This window comes from Lutjanus erythropterus, chromosome 22 (genome assembly GCF_056507025.1).
Source record: "Lutjanus erythropterus isolate fLutEry1 chromosome 22, fLutEry1.hap2, whole genome shotgun sequence".
Classification (NCBI taxonomy): domain Eukaryota; kingdom Metazoa; phylum Chordata; class Actinopteri; order Lutjaniformes; family Lutjanidae; genus Lutjanus; species Lutjanus erythropterus.
The window spans coordinates 22238672-22253452 of record NC_139338.1 but is presented as its reverse complement, the minus strand read 5'-3'; the positions used below and the strand labels follow the sequence as shown (position 1 = coordinate 22253452).

At 39.3% G+C, this 14781-nt stretch overlaps 1 protein-coding gene across 1 annotated transcript; it reads left to right on the top strand.

Moving 5' to 3' along the window:
• Positions 1 to 3621: 3621 nt before the first annotated feature.
• cd36 (CD36 molecule (CD36 blood group)) lies at positions 3622 to 10079 on the top strand. Its single transcript, XM_084711135.1, has 12 exons — positions 3622 to 3968; positions 4319 to 4479; positions 4631 to 4775; positions 7065 to 7220; positions 7349 to 7440; positions 7605 to 7654; positions 7743 to 7812; positions 8107 to 8294; positions 8406 to 8524; positions 8614 to 8687; positions 9332 to 9386; positions 9495 to 10079. The coding sequence occupies exons 1-12, from the start codon at positions 3846 to 3848 to the stop codon at positions 9669 to 9671; spliced, it is 1410 nt and encodes a 469-aa protein (XP_084567261.1). The 5' UTR covers positions 3622 to 3845; the 3' UTR covers positions 9672 to 10079.
• The last annotated feature ends 4702 nt before the right edge of the window (positions 10080 to 14781 follow it).

The following is a 14781-nucleotide window of genomic DNA, read 5'->3' as shown; positions in this document are numbered from 1 at the left end:
CAGTGCTGGCCCGAGGTTTCCCTTTTCGTCATCCAGGCCGCCCTCTCCTGGTCTGTGACAACAGGAGCCAGAGGGTGTATCCCATAGGCAAAAAAAAAGGGAGTTATGTCATTTTATCCAGCGCAGAAAACACCACTGAAATGGAGTGCATTCATGTTCTCTGAAAAGGACAGTGTTGCTTTAGATATAAAAGATTGATGCCCATGTATACCTCTGCCTATATTCAGAGTTATAAAATACCTTTTCAGATGCTACCGTACATTTATTTTTATGTGAGCCTGTATGTATCCATTATGCAAAAGGAAACTTCATTTTCTAGATGGTCATGTGCTGCACAGTCATTTAAATAAATAAACCATGACAAAAAAAAAAGATGACTTACTGTCTTTTGTGTACACGGTGATCGTTCCGGATGAATTAGAAAAAACGGGTTTGTTAAACACACATTTAGGAGCACAAATTCACAAACTGACCTTTTCCACAGCAGCCATTTTGACATGTTAGGTTAAACACAGGTCTTAGCAGTGATGCTAATTATGGCTCTGTTCTATCAGGTCAGCTTTGATTTCATATCAATGGCTGTGATCAATAAAGGTCTATTCGTTTAATTTAGCAAAACAAAATATATTAAACTTATTAAAAACCCATACTGAAAATGAAAATCAAACATTATAAACATCAAATCAATTATTGCAAATTGATTAATTCTGTTTCTAAAGTTGTACAGGGGCAGCAGAGATATGCAACGCTTTAATTGCTCTTATTTTGAAATGTTGCTTGCTGATTTGTTGCAATCTCCACAAGAAGTGTACTGTCAGACCCTAAACATGTCAACAGGCCTCGGTAAATATAAGTTAGCACAGTAAAAGTAAAGTTAAATGAACTAAGTAAGGTATTATAATAAAAATAAAGCAAAAAGTAGTAAATAAGGTTAAAAAAAAGTAAAAGTAAAGTATAAAGTAGTAAGTAAAGTATTAAAGTAAAAGTAAATTAAAAAGTTCTAAGTAAGGTACAAAAGTAAAAGTAAAGAAAAAAGTTCTAAGTAAGGTACTAAAGTAAAAGTAAAGATACTTTACTTTTACTTTAGCACTTCATGTAGAACTTTAAATGCAGGATTTTTTAAAACTTACAATTAAGTCTTTTTAAATTGTGCTATTAATGCTTTTATTATGGAAAGGATCTATCTACACACACACACACACACACACACACACACACACACACACGCACGCGCATGTATATACAATGTGGTCATGTATACAGTATATAATACTGTGTTTCAATATGCCAGTGAAGCCTTTTTGAATTTGGTTAGGTGGTCAAAAATGCAGTTAGTCTAATATGGGTATTAAAAAAACAATCACAGACAATTATTTAGAAAAAATAACAACGCAAAAATGAACAAAACATAAATGTTATTATGTTATTATTGCCTTCAATAATGATATTACAGTAGCTGGCAGAGGAACAGGATGTAAATATAGGCCTGTGTGTGTCCACACAAACTGAAATCCAATCCAAATGTTGAAGCTGTAGCTTTCAAGATCAACAATACAGTCGGTCAGGTGAGATTCAAACTGTTTAGACAAGAGTGTTTGTTTGAACAGACAGAGACGGAGCTCTGGCACAGACGGACCACAGACTGAGCTGCAGACAGGCAGTGAGAGGCGAGGGAAAGATGGTGCTGCCCTCCAGTGGTGATAGTGTGTAACCTCACAGTGGTGTGCAGCGGTGTACTGTACATGGGCTGAGGATACTGTACGTTAAACCCTACAACACTCTGCAACAGCGCTGTCATTTTAAAGGGACGCTGCACCAGTTTTACATATAAGGACTCGTCACATGGTCACAGCCTGTGAGTAAAGCAGTTGTATAAATGTCTTCTGTCATTTTGGCTGAATTAAAAATAAACTGCTGATGTCACACTGATGTCATCAGGGTTATTTTAGTTTAGGTTCATATTTATAACAGACAGCCTGCATTACAAACAGGATGGATTTTGAAAGATATGTACCTGAGAACAATGGTGTAAAGAAAGGCAGCAACCCGTTGCATCATGGGAAATGTAGGATCCAGTGTTTTGGAGAGTCAAATTTAAGTGACTGTTGTGTGGCATGATGGGGAATGCAGTTTTTGTCTGGTGGAAAGGGATAGCTGGCAGACAGAGGTACAAGAAAATGACCTTCTGAAAAATCAGCTTTAAAGGGATAGTTCAGATTTTTTTTAAGTGGGGTTGTATGAGGCACTTATTCACTGAAATAAAGTTTCAGTTTAAGCGTACACTATATTTAGAATATTTCCACTGCTTATCTAGCCACACAGCTTTTTCTGACAGGACACCACCCTTATATATGCTAAATATCACTCTCTTCAAAGCTACCAAACTGCAAAAAACATTAATTTTACTTTGCAGAACACTGGAGTTTCTGGTCTGATGCTGCCTTGATCTGTTAGTTATTGTGTGACTTTGGGGTTTCAGAAAGTTAGTTTGGATCAACCAAAGTCACACAATAACACAAACAAACAAACCCACAGAGGCAGAGGTAGGCTAACAACACCAGTGTTCTGCTAGTTAAAATTTCTTTTTTTTCCAGTGGAGTCTGGTGGCTTTGGAGAGGGTGATATTTGGCTTGTATACCGGTGGTTTTCCATTAGAAAAAGCTGTCTGGCGGTTAGATAATGAGATGAAAATAATCTAATATAGGGTACACTTAAACTCATATTGATTTTTTTTGGACAACAATACATTATTTAGCTTCCTACGCTGGTTCTGCTGCTGCTTTTTCAAACTGGGGTTGTGCTGAACACCATCTACTCTAAATAATAAACTAATTATGGCTGAGTACGTCATATAACCCAATTTCAAATAATCCAAACTATCCCTTTAATACATGTGCTGACATTTCCTCAAGTCTCTGGTTCATTACTCTTTGCAAAGAGTGCAAAGACTCCCGGTACCCATGAATCACCACGTGCACAATCAATTCTTTATTGTTGCTGATGAGGTTTCAAAACGCCACGTAGCAGAGAAATCTTCGATATCACAACAATGAATCAAGATAAGCATGGCGAAATGCGATAAAGAGCCATTCATTTTAATGTCCCCATCAAACTCCACATCCAGATGTACAAGATAAGCGTTTTTTTTAAAACTGCGTCTGCACAATGAGAATATACTCAATAATTTATATGTTCCCCCTTTTCTGTTTCTAGGCTTGTAGCTGGGATGAGCAGAAGCAGGAGATGAACAGATAGAGAAAGATAAGAAAACAGGGCAGGGAAGAAAAAAATAAGCTGAAAGTTTCATCATCCAGGTCATTGGATTTCTAGAAGTGATATCCCACATCTTGATAAATCATCTTGAGTGAGTATTGAAGTTTATTGCAAGTATTAGAATTTGCTAAAAGATGGCATGACTCTGGGATCAGAAACGAACCACTTCTTTGTGCGCCATCTACTCTTTCAACCTTTCTCCTCAGTCTGTTGTAGCTCTTATCACCTGGTCAGATAGTCCTTCTTGATACCTGGAGTGGACGTCTCTAAGCTGGACCTTAAACCTTTTTTGTCATTATATAACTTCATTTATAGGCTGTCCCTAGGCGCCTCCCAGAGGTGTCTGTACCTTTACCTGGCCTCAGATGCTCTGTCAGCTCCTCTTGATGGTACAGTCTGCCTGTGCTGCTGCTGCTGCTACTGCCGGGACACAAACACAGACAAGCTGCACATACTAGCACACACCAGAAACACAGAGACAGAAGGAGAACCGGCTGCCAGGCAGGCAGGCAGGAAGGCAAGACAGACAGACAGACGTACAGACGGTCGTACGCAGGGAAACGCACACCACCATGGGTTGCTGTAACAGAAGGTGCGGGCTGATAGCCGGAGCTGTGTTTGGGGCGGTGGTAGCTGTCCTGGGAGGCATCCTCATCCCAGTGGGGAACAGCATCATTGAGGGGACAGTGGAGAAGGTACGGTGCTCACTTTCACCTTTTGGGGCTGGAGCATTGGGAGTGACAGCGGGTGTGAATGTGTGTGAGTGTGAATGCGGAGATCAAGGTGAATCAGGAGAAACGGGAGGCGTGCGTTTTGGAAAGCTGCTTGAACTGATAAACAAGAATCTGTGCAGGAAGCCAAGTGTGGACTTGTTTTCATCCATCAAAAGATCAGCATCTGTGATTATTTTTTAAGGCACTGTAGAGAAAAATTAAACCTCTTTTATTACAGAGCATCCATTTCATGTATCAGTGGGGTAGCTGGCCTGCTGGCAGTCTTGAGGCATGTTAAAAATAGACTGTGTGTGTGTGTCTGTGGGGTTTAGGAAGCCGTCATTAAGCCTGGAACGACAGCTTATGACAACTGGGTGGCCACGGGGGCAGCGGTGTACAGACAGTTCTGGTTCTATGACGTGAAAAATCCCCTGGAGGTGTTGCAGTATGGTGCACGTCCAGTGGTCGTGGAGAAAGGACCTTACACATACAGGTAAGGTTGATCTGTTCACCTCTGATTTTATAATTTTGATGCCAAGGTTAGGGTTAGGCTTAGGGTTAGAAATGTGCATCACTTGTAGCTCATGCTGTACCTTTCTTTTAATAAAATCCAGCATCTAAGTAAGACCTTCTCCACCCTTCAGGACAAGATATCTTCCCAAAGAAAACGTCCAGTTCAACCCCAATCAAACTGTCTTCTTCTCAATGCCCCTGGGCGCCATCTTTGAGCCGTCCAAGTCAGTGGGACCTGAGGAAGACAGCGTTACCTCCCTCAATCTGGTTGTGGCTGTAAGTGAGTGTCACCACACAGTGCGGTGATTCCTGCTCTTTGTTCATAGTTACTGTACTTCTGTTCCGAAGCCAACACAAGCTATGCCAATTCAAGCTGTGCTGCCCTGTGATGTTTCTTTGCTCTGTAACCATTCACTTTGGTGGTGGTTCCCAACCTTTTTGGCTCGTGACCCTCTGTGATAGTTTGTGAGCAACTACAGAATGGTTTCCCACTTTGAATGTTTTTTCATAGGGCTGAAAATTGTCCAGACACAACTTTGCACAGCAGAAATAGAGCAGATTTTTTCTTTGCATCCTATCATCCCCAATAACTCCATGGAGGGTCGAGAGCTCCAGGTTCAGGACCAGGGCACTAATTCATGAAGAGCTGCTGCAGAAGGAGGACTCGACATACCATACTAATATAAACATGCTTTTATACAAAACCATTTTCTTTTAACAAAGCCGATTCAAGTGTTAAAGAAAATTTCTGGTATTTTCCAATCTGGGTTTCCTTCCCACAGTGACCCACAGCGTAAACAAATGGTGCGTAGATAAAGGCAGTTAGCTTAGATAGCTGGAAAGTTTCCTTGGAGGAGCAGTTAATAGCTAATTCAGTGAGTTAATTTCTTTGTTTACTTGAGCATGTTTTTCATGAATGTGCAATTAGCTTGGTTAGCTGGCACGTTGCCCAGACGTTAGCTAGAATAGCAGCTAAATATACTTTGGCAATTCTAAGGATGTTTGTCATGAATAGGCAGGGAGCTAATACAGTGTGTGTTTACTCTGACAACTCTTACGAGGGTTTTCACATCAGGCACCTGGACCTGGATCTCAAAATCCAGATCGAACACTGTGTACCATACCTGGGTCCTACTAGGGTGGTCTCCAGTATAATTCTAAGAATGTTTTACACAAATAAGCAGCTAGCTTGGGTATCCGGCAAGTTTCTTTGGAAGAAGTATGCAGTTTACTACAACAGCTAATGCAGCTGGCTTTCTGTGTTAACTTTGAACAACTTTTTTGCAGGTTGCTAGCAAGTTGCCTCAGAAGTCAGTTAGAAAAATGCAGAGAGCTAATGTTTATTTTGACAGCTCTTAAAAATCTTGTCATAAATTGGCATCTAACATGGTTAGCTAGCAAGTTGCCCGTAAGTGGGCTGATTTGGGTTCATTTTGTTGACAATTAATATGGTTTTGATGAATGGGAAGCTAGCTTTAGTTAGCTGGCAAGTTGTTCCGGAAGTTAGTTACAATGGATAATGCAGTGGGCTAATTTCTGTGTTTACTTTGAGGACTCTAAGAAGTTTTCATGAATAGCAGCTAGCTTTGTTAGCTTGGAAGTAATATAAAGTTTATTATGATAGGTAATGCAGCAGGCTAATTTCTGTGCTTACTTTGATGACAAGTAGCATGTTTTCCATGAATGGGTGGTTAGCTTGGTTAGCCAGCAAGCTAGCTCAGTAGTTAGCAACAATAATGGAGCGGGCTAATTTCAGTGTTTTGTTTGACTACTTTTTGTCATGAATAAGCAGTTAGCGTGGTTGGCCAACAAGTTTCCTCAGAAGTAGTATGCAGTTAAAAATAGCAGCAGGCTAATTTTTGTTTTTGTTTACTTTTGTTTGGACAAAGAGACAATGGTTTTAAATATGTAAAACTAAGGTTTATTTAAAATACTTTTTGATGTCAATGTTGCTGGCCTCAGTAGGGGTTCTTTCAACGGAGTCCTTGTTTTTTCCACACCTCTACAATAGAGGTGGCAGCCGCAAAGTTAGCATGACTCACAGTCACAGTGGTCACAGTTATAAGGGTGAAAAATACCAGAATTTCCATTCAACCGTTGTCGAAGCCTAAGCAACACTTTGCCTAAATAAAATTGTGATTTATATCTATTTGATCACAAAGAATGAATAATGACTAGTTGTGTGTGACTTGAGGCTGATATTAAGATTGGCACAAAGATGCTGCTGTGTTGGAGTGTGAAAATTATGAACAACTGGGAAGTCATAATTTCACAAAATCTTGGGCATCTTGTTATTGGGCACAGTGTATATGTCTTCACTTCAAACTTTGATAAGGTTGAAATTGTAAGCGTAAGCACTTCCAATGGGAGTGTCTATGTGTAAGTAATCTAATCTATAACAGTCATAAAAGAGGGTTATATATGGCTTATCACAGCATTTTTAGGCACTGCTGGTTTGCATGTTTTGCATGTGTCCTTATGGATCTGTTGACACCATCGCTGATTTGATGAGATGTTCCAAATAAAAGGATGAACTTTTTTTTTTTTGTTTTTTTTTTCCCCCAGGGTGCTTATTCAATGCTTCCAAAAATATTACATCCTGTGGTGGAGAACAGGCTGAAGGCCACCAACTCCTCCTTGTTCCAGCGGCGTACAGTCAAGGAATTGCTGTGGGGTTACAGTGACCCCGTATTCAATCAAACTCTGGGCCTGTTTTATCCTGTGAGTTAAGAGATATTATGGCCTTGCACTTACACACAGTAAGCATGGGAGATCTACCTGGTAACACCTCAAAAATCACATGAATTTTTTTTTTTATTAAGTTATTAAATTAAATTTCTTTTCTCCAGTACAATGGTACCAATGAGGGCAACTACACCATATACACTGGAGAGGATGACATCTCTAAAGTGGGAATGATTGATAGATGGAATGAAGAGGGGTGAGTAGATTGGAGATTGTGTTTAAAGTGAAGGAGATATTGAGTCGGTATGTCTTCATCAGCTTCTACAGATTTTGAAAAGTGAGCCTGATGAAAACTAATATTTTGGGCTGTTAAATCAAATCATGCAAGTTTATCTGACACATTTAATTTGCTTCCGACAGGAGTTTATCCTTCTGGAAGGACAAATACTGTGACATGATCAACGGGACAGGTGTGGTTCAAGCTACATGACTTATTTTTATGCCTCTGTAACTCTAAAGTCACCTTTCTAACATGATTTCTTCTCCCCTCTTTCTCAGATGCTTCATCATTCCCTCCCTTTGTGGACAAGAAGAAGCCTCTCTATTTCTTCTCATCAGACATCTGCAGGTGATGAAGAGTTTCATTTTGTGGGACCAATTCCATCTGATCTAGTCTGACTGTGTTTTGCTAACATGAAGTGGGCCAGTAAGTGCCAACGACTGAAGATTTAACATCTTAATTTGAGGAGTGCAGCCCTGGACTTTCTTCTTAGTAACCACTAGAGGTCAGAGCTTTCCAAAGCCAAGGCTGTGGTCATGCACTGGAATTATTTTCAGGCAACAGAGCCAAAGATTACTGGGTTCATTAAGGGTCAGCTGCTGCAAGACTTTTGAGGTAATCTCTGTGTTGTTTTGTCTTCAGGTCTGTGTCAGCAAGCTTTGAGGAGAGCCTGAATCTGAAAGGGATTGAAGTGTACCGCTATACCCTGCAGCCAAACACTCTGGCCGCTCCTTCGGTCAACCCAGACAACCACTGTTTCTGCACGGATAAGGTGACCACCAAGAACTGCACCATGGCTGGAGTGCTTGACATCAGTTCCTGTAAAGAAGGTCAGCTTGCATTCGCGATCCAGATCCAACAGGGAGTTACTTCTACTTTTTATCATTCTGCCCAGCAGCTTGGTGGTTTGAGCCGTCTTTGTTTTCTTGCCTTCTAAACAGGAAAACCTGTCTACATCTCTCTGCCCCACTTCCTTCATGGCAGTCCGTCCCTGAGAGAAAATGTGCTGGGACTCTATCCCAATGAAGAGCACCATAAGACCTTCCTGGATGTGGAACCTGTAAGACCTTCTCAACTTATCTTGGTTATTTTTGACCTTGTGGCAGCAACTTTAACATTAATTTTTTGTGGGTTTTTTTCCCCCACCAGATAACTGGGTTCACCTTGAGATTTGCCAAGAGAATTCAAGTGAACATGATGTACGGACCATCGAAGATTATCACGTAAGTTGTGCTTCATCCCTTTTAAAGGAAAAGGCTTTGAGAAAATGTGCTTATTTGCCTTTTTAGACAAGAGTTATACGAGAGGATTGAGGTCACTGTCATCTGTTTGGAAAGTTCTAGACTCACAAGTCAGTCTCTAAACCAGTTTCTCAAAGATTTGTCTGTTTATCTTCGTTAAGTTCCTCTTTGGAGGGATGATTGGCCACCTTCTCAGTGTCTTCTTTTACCTTTGATTACTATCTTACCGTCACAGTTTAGCTTGTAACTACTGGTGATCAGGCTGATATTGTGACAAAAACACAAAAAAGACCAACTACTCTCTCAGTCCCTTGCACAATTCTTTGCATTTTTCAAAATAATGCAGTGGGTGGAGTAAGGCTCAGATCCAGGGGTGAAGTTTCACTTTATTGTTGACCATGCAGACATGAGAGTGGTATTGATCTTCTCATCTAACTCTCTGCAAGTAAGCGAAGAGTTGTATTTCGCAAAATGTCGATCTATTCCTCCAAGTCCACAGTGTCTCTCTGTCTCCCTACATTTTCTGTCTGTATCTCAACTGCCACTGTCAAATAAGGGGGGGAAAAAAAGAACATTTGAGAGAATATTATGCACTGAATGCCAACTGATGAACTCTTTCCCTGCAGGGTGCTTAAAAAAGTCAAGGATTATACCACATTCCCACTTGCTTGGCTGAATGAGGTAAGATAAAAAACGAAGCCCTGCAGTAGCAAAGTGTAAAGTCTGTTAAGCTTGGGATGCATGATAATCAGTCACTCTCTCTTTTTCTGTCTCCATCTATGTAACCAGACGGCTGCATTGGATGATGAAACGGCCGAAATGTTTAAGAAGGAGCTAATTTCGCGTATCCAGATGTTGGAGATAATACAGCAGGCTCTGCTGGGCGTTGGTGTGGGCATCTTTGTCCTGTGTCTCATCTCCTACTGCGTGGTGAGAAGGAGAGATAACGGAAGCAAGTTCGTGTGAATGAATCATGCAGAAGTGTCTGTTGTGTGTGAGTTGCAGAGCACAGTGCATTTAAGCTGCTAAAGGGACATTAAACCTTTTGATATAGACTTGCACTTTTTTGTAATTTCAGTGTTATTTATAATGTAATACCTCCTTTGATACCTAGGGGGAATACTGTGATTTTGTAAAGCTCAAGAGCTGAATTCCTTTGCCAAGTATTGTTTTAATTGCAAACACTGTAACATCAATTCAATCAGGGATTTCTAAAGCAAAAGCTTGTGGAGATTCCTCATAATTGTCAGGTTACTGATCCACACAGAGGAGAAGTTTGCTTGACATCCTATAAGATAAAATGTACATGAATCTAATCTTACGCATATTCTTTGCTGAACTAGTGTCTTCAAAATGAATAAAAGTTGAAAATGGTTTCATTGGGTGTCCTATTCCTCATATTGGGTTGTTTGGCCCTTTGGTCCAAAATACAGCAGGGACCAGGGGCCGTAGTACATAAACTTTCTAACCTGCATTTCCTATTTTAACTGTTGATGATGATAATGAACCTAAGTCAATGTTCGTACCCTAACTGAAGATAGAGCACTACACAAGCATCTTAACTTCCCAAAATGTTTGTGAAAAATCTCACCTAATTTTCAGTTTTCCACATTGAAGTAGTAGCTAACTTACTAGCTAGCTAATAGGACTTAACAGCAGTGTTTGCTAACAGCAGTACTGTTTTATTACAGTAGCTAATGGTATTGTTCACTAATGGTAATGTTTGCTCATGGTTGTGTTTGCAATAGATAGCGGTAGTGTTTGCTAACAGCAGCAAACAGTACTGTTGACCAAAAGTGGCTAATGGTTGTGTTCGCTACCAGTAGCTAATAGTAGTGTTTGCTAACAGTAGCTAACCGCAGTGTTTGCTGACAGTAACTAATGGTAGTGTTCATAACAGTAGTGTTGACTAACAGTAGCACTCACCAACATTAGCTAACAGTAGTGTTCGCTAACAGTAGCCTTCACTAATAGTAGCTAACGGTAGTCTTAACCAAGTTGTTTAATCCATGTGGCTGCTCTTTTATTGTGTTTACACAATGGATGTAAGATATTGTGTCTGCTACGTTAGCCCACTTTCATTTATCTCCCAAGTTAGCGTTGTTGTAAATTTCCTCAAGAGAACAGCTTTAGATTTCTCTACAAATATTATCAAAAATGTCTGACTCATCTGTCTTTAAGTTAAGTATTCATTGTTGTTTTTGCTCCATTATTTTTGGATGTTTAAAAAACAAAAAACAAACAAACAAAAAAACAACAACAACAAGCAATGGCTACAAATTGCTCAGTGAGACGAGAAAAGAAGTGTAAATTGCGAGGTAACAGTCATAAAAGTTGATAACCGATGTTGGATTGAGGATTTAGGATTTCATAACTTGAGATAAAATGGGATGAAGAAAGATAAGACTGGATTCCTGAAGTTAGCTAGGATTTGCGTCTGCCATAACAAAATTGGAAAAATCCTATCTTAGACTGTCCTATCTTAACTTCAGACTTATGATAAGGAGTTTCTGTAATACAGCCCCTGCTGCTGAAACAAACCTCTGCATTGTGCAGTCTGAAGCAAAATTATTTGGTTTCCGCTTTACCTTGAGTGGCCCATAAATCAAAAAGAGTAATAAAATTGGACTGGGGGATGATTATACTGTGGTTTTGAATGGTACTTGGGTTTGTTTAGTGAGAAAGCAGTATTTCTGCCCAGCAGGAAGCCTCTCTTCGGTTTTATGGGTTTTAAATGACCCTCTGCAGCCTCCTGGGTGTGTTTGATTTTACTGTGCGGTCTAAATCTGACATGTCACACATATATGGGAGTGTTTCATTGGGATTAAAACAGTTTTACACCTCTTCCTTGAGGTGGTGCAGTTTGCAACCTTTGGGCATCTCAGGTATTAGTCAGTGAAATTTAGGACATGCTTCTGTTTGAAAAGGTGGACCCTCTTAAGCATCTTCACAATATGAAACCCAAAAATTATCCAAGCTGTCAGAATTTCTTCATCAGATAATCATTTTGGAAAATTCCTTTTTTTTGTTAGGAGTTAGATGAGAAGATCAGTATGAAGCAACAGCCAGCAGCCTGGTAGCTTATATTAGTAAAAAGACTGGAAACGGGGAAACAGCCAGCCTGGCTTTGTAACAAATCCCTCACATAACTCTCGATAAAACCACAACCTGTTGTTTTTACTATGGAGATTATGCTATTGCGTGTTAATTAGGCCACTTTTGTTATTAGAGCCAGGGAAGCTGTTTCCAGTCTTTGTGCTATAGATATCACGATTACATCATGGTGTTAGCTGAGGCATGAAACAAGCTAAAATGCTCTCTCGCTGTGTTGTTGGTGCCAGAATCAAAGAAATAATGGCTTAAAAATGAAGTTTTATCGCATACGAGCTGTCACTGCCAATCAAAAAAACAAACTGCAACAACAACTGTTTTTAAATGCTAATCAGAAAGGTGGGGATAAAGGCTGGGGGATGTGCGCGACAAGTGATGAAACAAACAAAATGTGCTCACAAAATGTCAAGAAAGGGAACATTCTCACACGTGTTTTCCTTACCAAACAGAAAAATACAACCGATCACCATCTGAATTCAAGTTTCTCTATGAGCTCAAATGAAACACACATTAATTGGTTTGTTAACTCTGTAAAATACTCTTAATTCAGAGTTAAAATAGAGAGAAACAAAATACAACTCACCAACTCCCGTTTTTCTGCTGCTGCAACAATCATCAACCCTGGTTTGGTTGAAATAAATCCTTAAGTCACCGCATTAGATCGAAGAATAGCCTGGCTCTACAGGCTTAGTGGTTGTGTACTGTGCCATTGAGTGCATCGCAGAACATTAAATTAGCTAAAATGTACAGCACCTCATATTTACAGTACAGACATTAAAGTGTTATCACTATTCTCATCTAACTCTTGGCAAATAAGCAAATCAGCTTAGCTCCCCAGATAATGTGTCAAACTAATCATTTAAAGCAATGTATTAAGACTTATTACAATAGCGGACCCCACCATGAAATGTGTTTAGTAGAGAGAGGGATGAAAAATTGGCCAATAACTGAAAGAGAAAGTTCACATTTTGAGAAATTCTACCAATAAAAAAATATCTGACAATAAAATGCATGATCTTCCTGTAAAATTGAGATTCATCTGAACAGATTTATTCAGGCTATCATGACATTAATAAATAGAAATACATATTGTTTCATAACACTGAAATTACACTGAGTTGAAGCTGACATGATGCTGGTCACACGGTTTTATTAAACGTGGAGCAGAGATCTGTAGGAGGGAAAGTACAGCTAGAAAGTCTTTTCTCAAAATGAAAATAATACTGTATACCTCTGCAATTTGCAGATACAGTCATAGTTGGGGGAAAAGATGTTGAAATTATATACACAATGAAAAAAAAACACATTTTCACAAAACTCGGCACAACATTAAATTAAAAGGATGAAAGAAACAAAAAAATACTCTGTACACAAGCAACAAATAATCTCTATCTACATTAACTACGCTTTTGAAAAAGAAAGTCTATTCACAAATGTCAAATGGTCTATCTCACAGACTATGTCACTGATAATTATTTAATTAAAAGTTTGTCCACTTTGCTGTAGACAATGTGGAAGATGTGGATCCAAAGAAGGATACTGTCATGTTTTAGCATCTTCTGTACCTTATTTCCGAGATTTAGACTTAGATAAAATGTGCGTACCTGTTGTTTGGTTACTCAAATCTAATCCAGGCAAGGATTAAAGGGACAGCTCAGATTTTTTGAAAATGGTTATGTGGGGTACTTTTCCATAATGAATATAATACCTACAGTAGATGGCAGTTGGCATACCTCCAGTTTTGAGAGGCAGCAAAAACATATTTTCACTGATTTACCGGCAGTAAACTGCCGTTATACAAGCCAAATATCACTATCTCCAATCCAACCAAACTCCATAGGCAAAATCAGTCATTTTACTTCGCCAAACACAGGAGTAGCTGGTCTACCTCCTGCCTTGATCAGCTGACTTGTGTGTGTTATTGTGTGACTTTGGTAAATCTGAACAAATCCTTTAAAACACCAAAGTGACACAATAACGCAAACAAAATAACAGATTGAGGCAGCGGTGAACCAGCAACTTCTGTGTCCTGTGTGATAAAATGGCTGATTTTGACTATGGGGTTTGGTTGGCTTGGAGAGAATGATATTTAGCTTGTATTAACAGCAGTTTCCTGTTAAAAAGGGCTGTCTGATGGCAAGGTAAAGCGGTGAAAATATTCTATATACAGTGTACACTTAAACTGTTATAGATTTTATTGGGCGGAGCTTTTCATAAGTGACTAAAATACCTTTTGTTTAGCCTCCTACACAAGTACTCCAAACTAGGGGCAGGCTGACCGCCATCTTCTGTGCATATTACACTGAATATGGATAAGTACCTCAAACAAACCACTGCAAAAAATCCAGACTATCCCTTTAAGAGTCCTCTACTTGACTCATGAATTTCTATAAACATGCTTCTGTGCTAGAAACAATAGAAGTATGATACAATATGCAGCTGACTTACAGTGAGGCACAATCTCTTACATGTACGTCTGAGTAATAGGAATAAATATAGGAGAGATCATGTAAGATGTTTGCGACAGCTCACGCAGACTTTAATGTTCCGCTCAGTATTTTACTGCTATTTCTGTTTGGGTAACATTAGGACGGGATGACAGGTTTGGCCTTTGAACTAATACTTGTCTAACTCACGCTGTAATATAACACTTTTTATGGGGCCCACATGCCATCTGCGCTTTGTATGAGCAGAGCTATTGTTGACAGTATGTGAGGCCGAGGAGAAAAAGTTACTTTTTTCACACAAGAGGACTTTTTTTTTAATTACCCTCCAGGTCATTTCACCAAACAGACAATTTTGTTAGTTCAAAGTAAATCAGAAATGTGAGTAGAATCTAAAAAAAAAAAATACTAGTATAATACTTCAAGAGGGCATCACTGTCAAACATGCATCCGCTGGTAACACTTATGAATCTTATGTATATAATGCACTATATGCACATCCATAGGACACTGTAATGCAT

Coding starts and splice junctions, on each gene's coding strand:
- cd36 (XM_084711135.1), top strand. CDS start 3,846: ATGGGTTGCTGTAACAGAAGGTGCGGGCTGATAGCCGGAGCTGTGTTT. Junction 7,441..7,604: donor GATAGATGGAATGAAGAGGG/GTGAGTAGATTG, acceptor TGCTTCCGACAG/GAGTTTATCCTTCTGGAAGG. Junction 8,295..8,405: donor CATCAGTTCCTGTAAAGAAG/GTCAGCTTGCAT, acceptor CCTTCTAAACAG/GAAAACCTGTCTACATCTCT.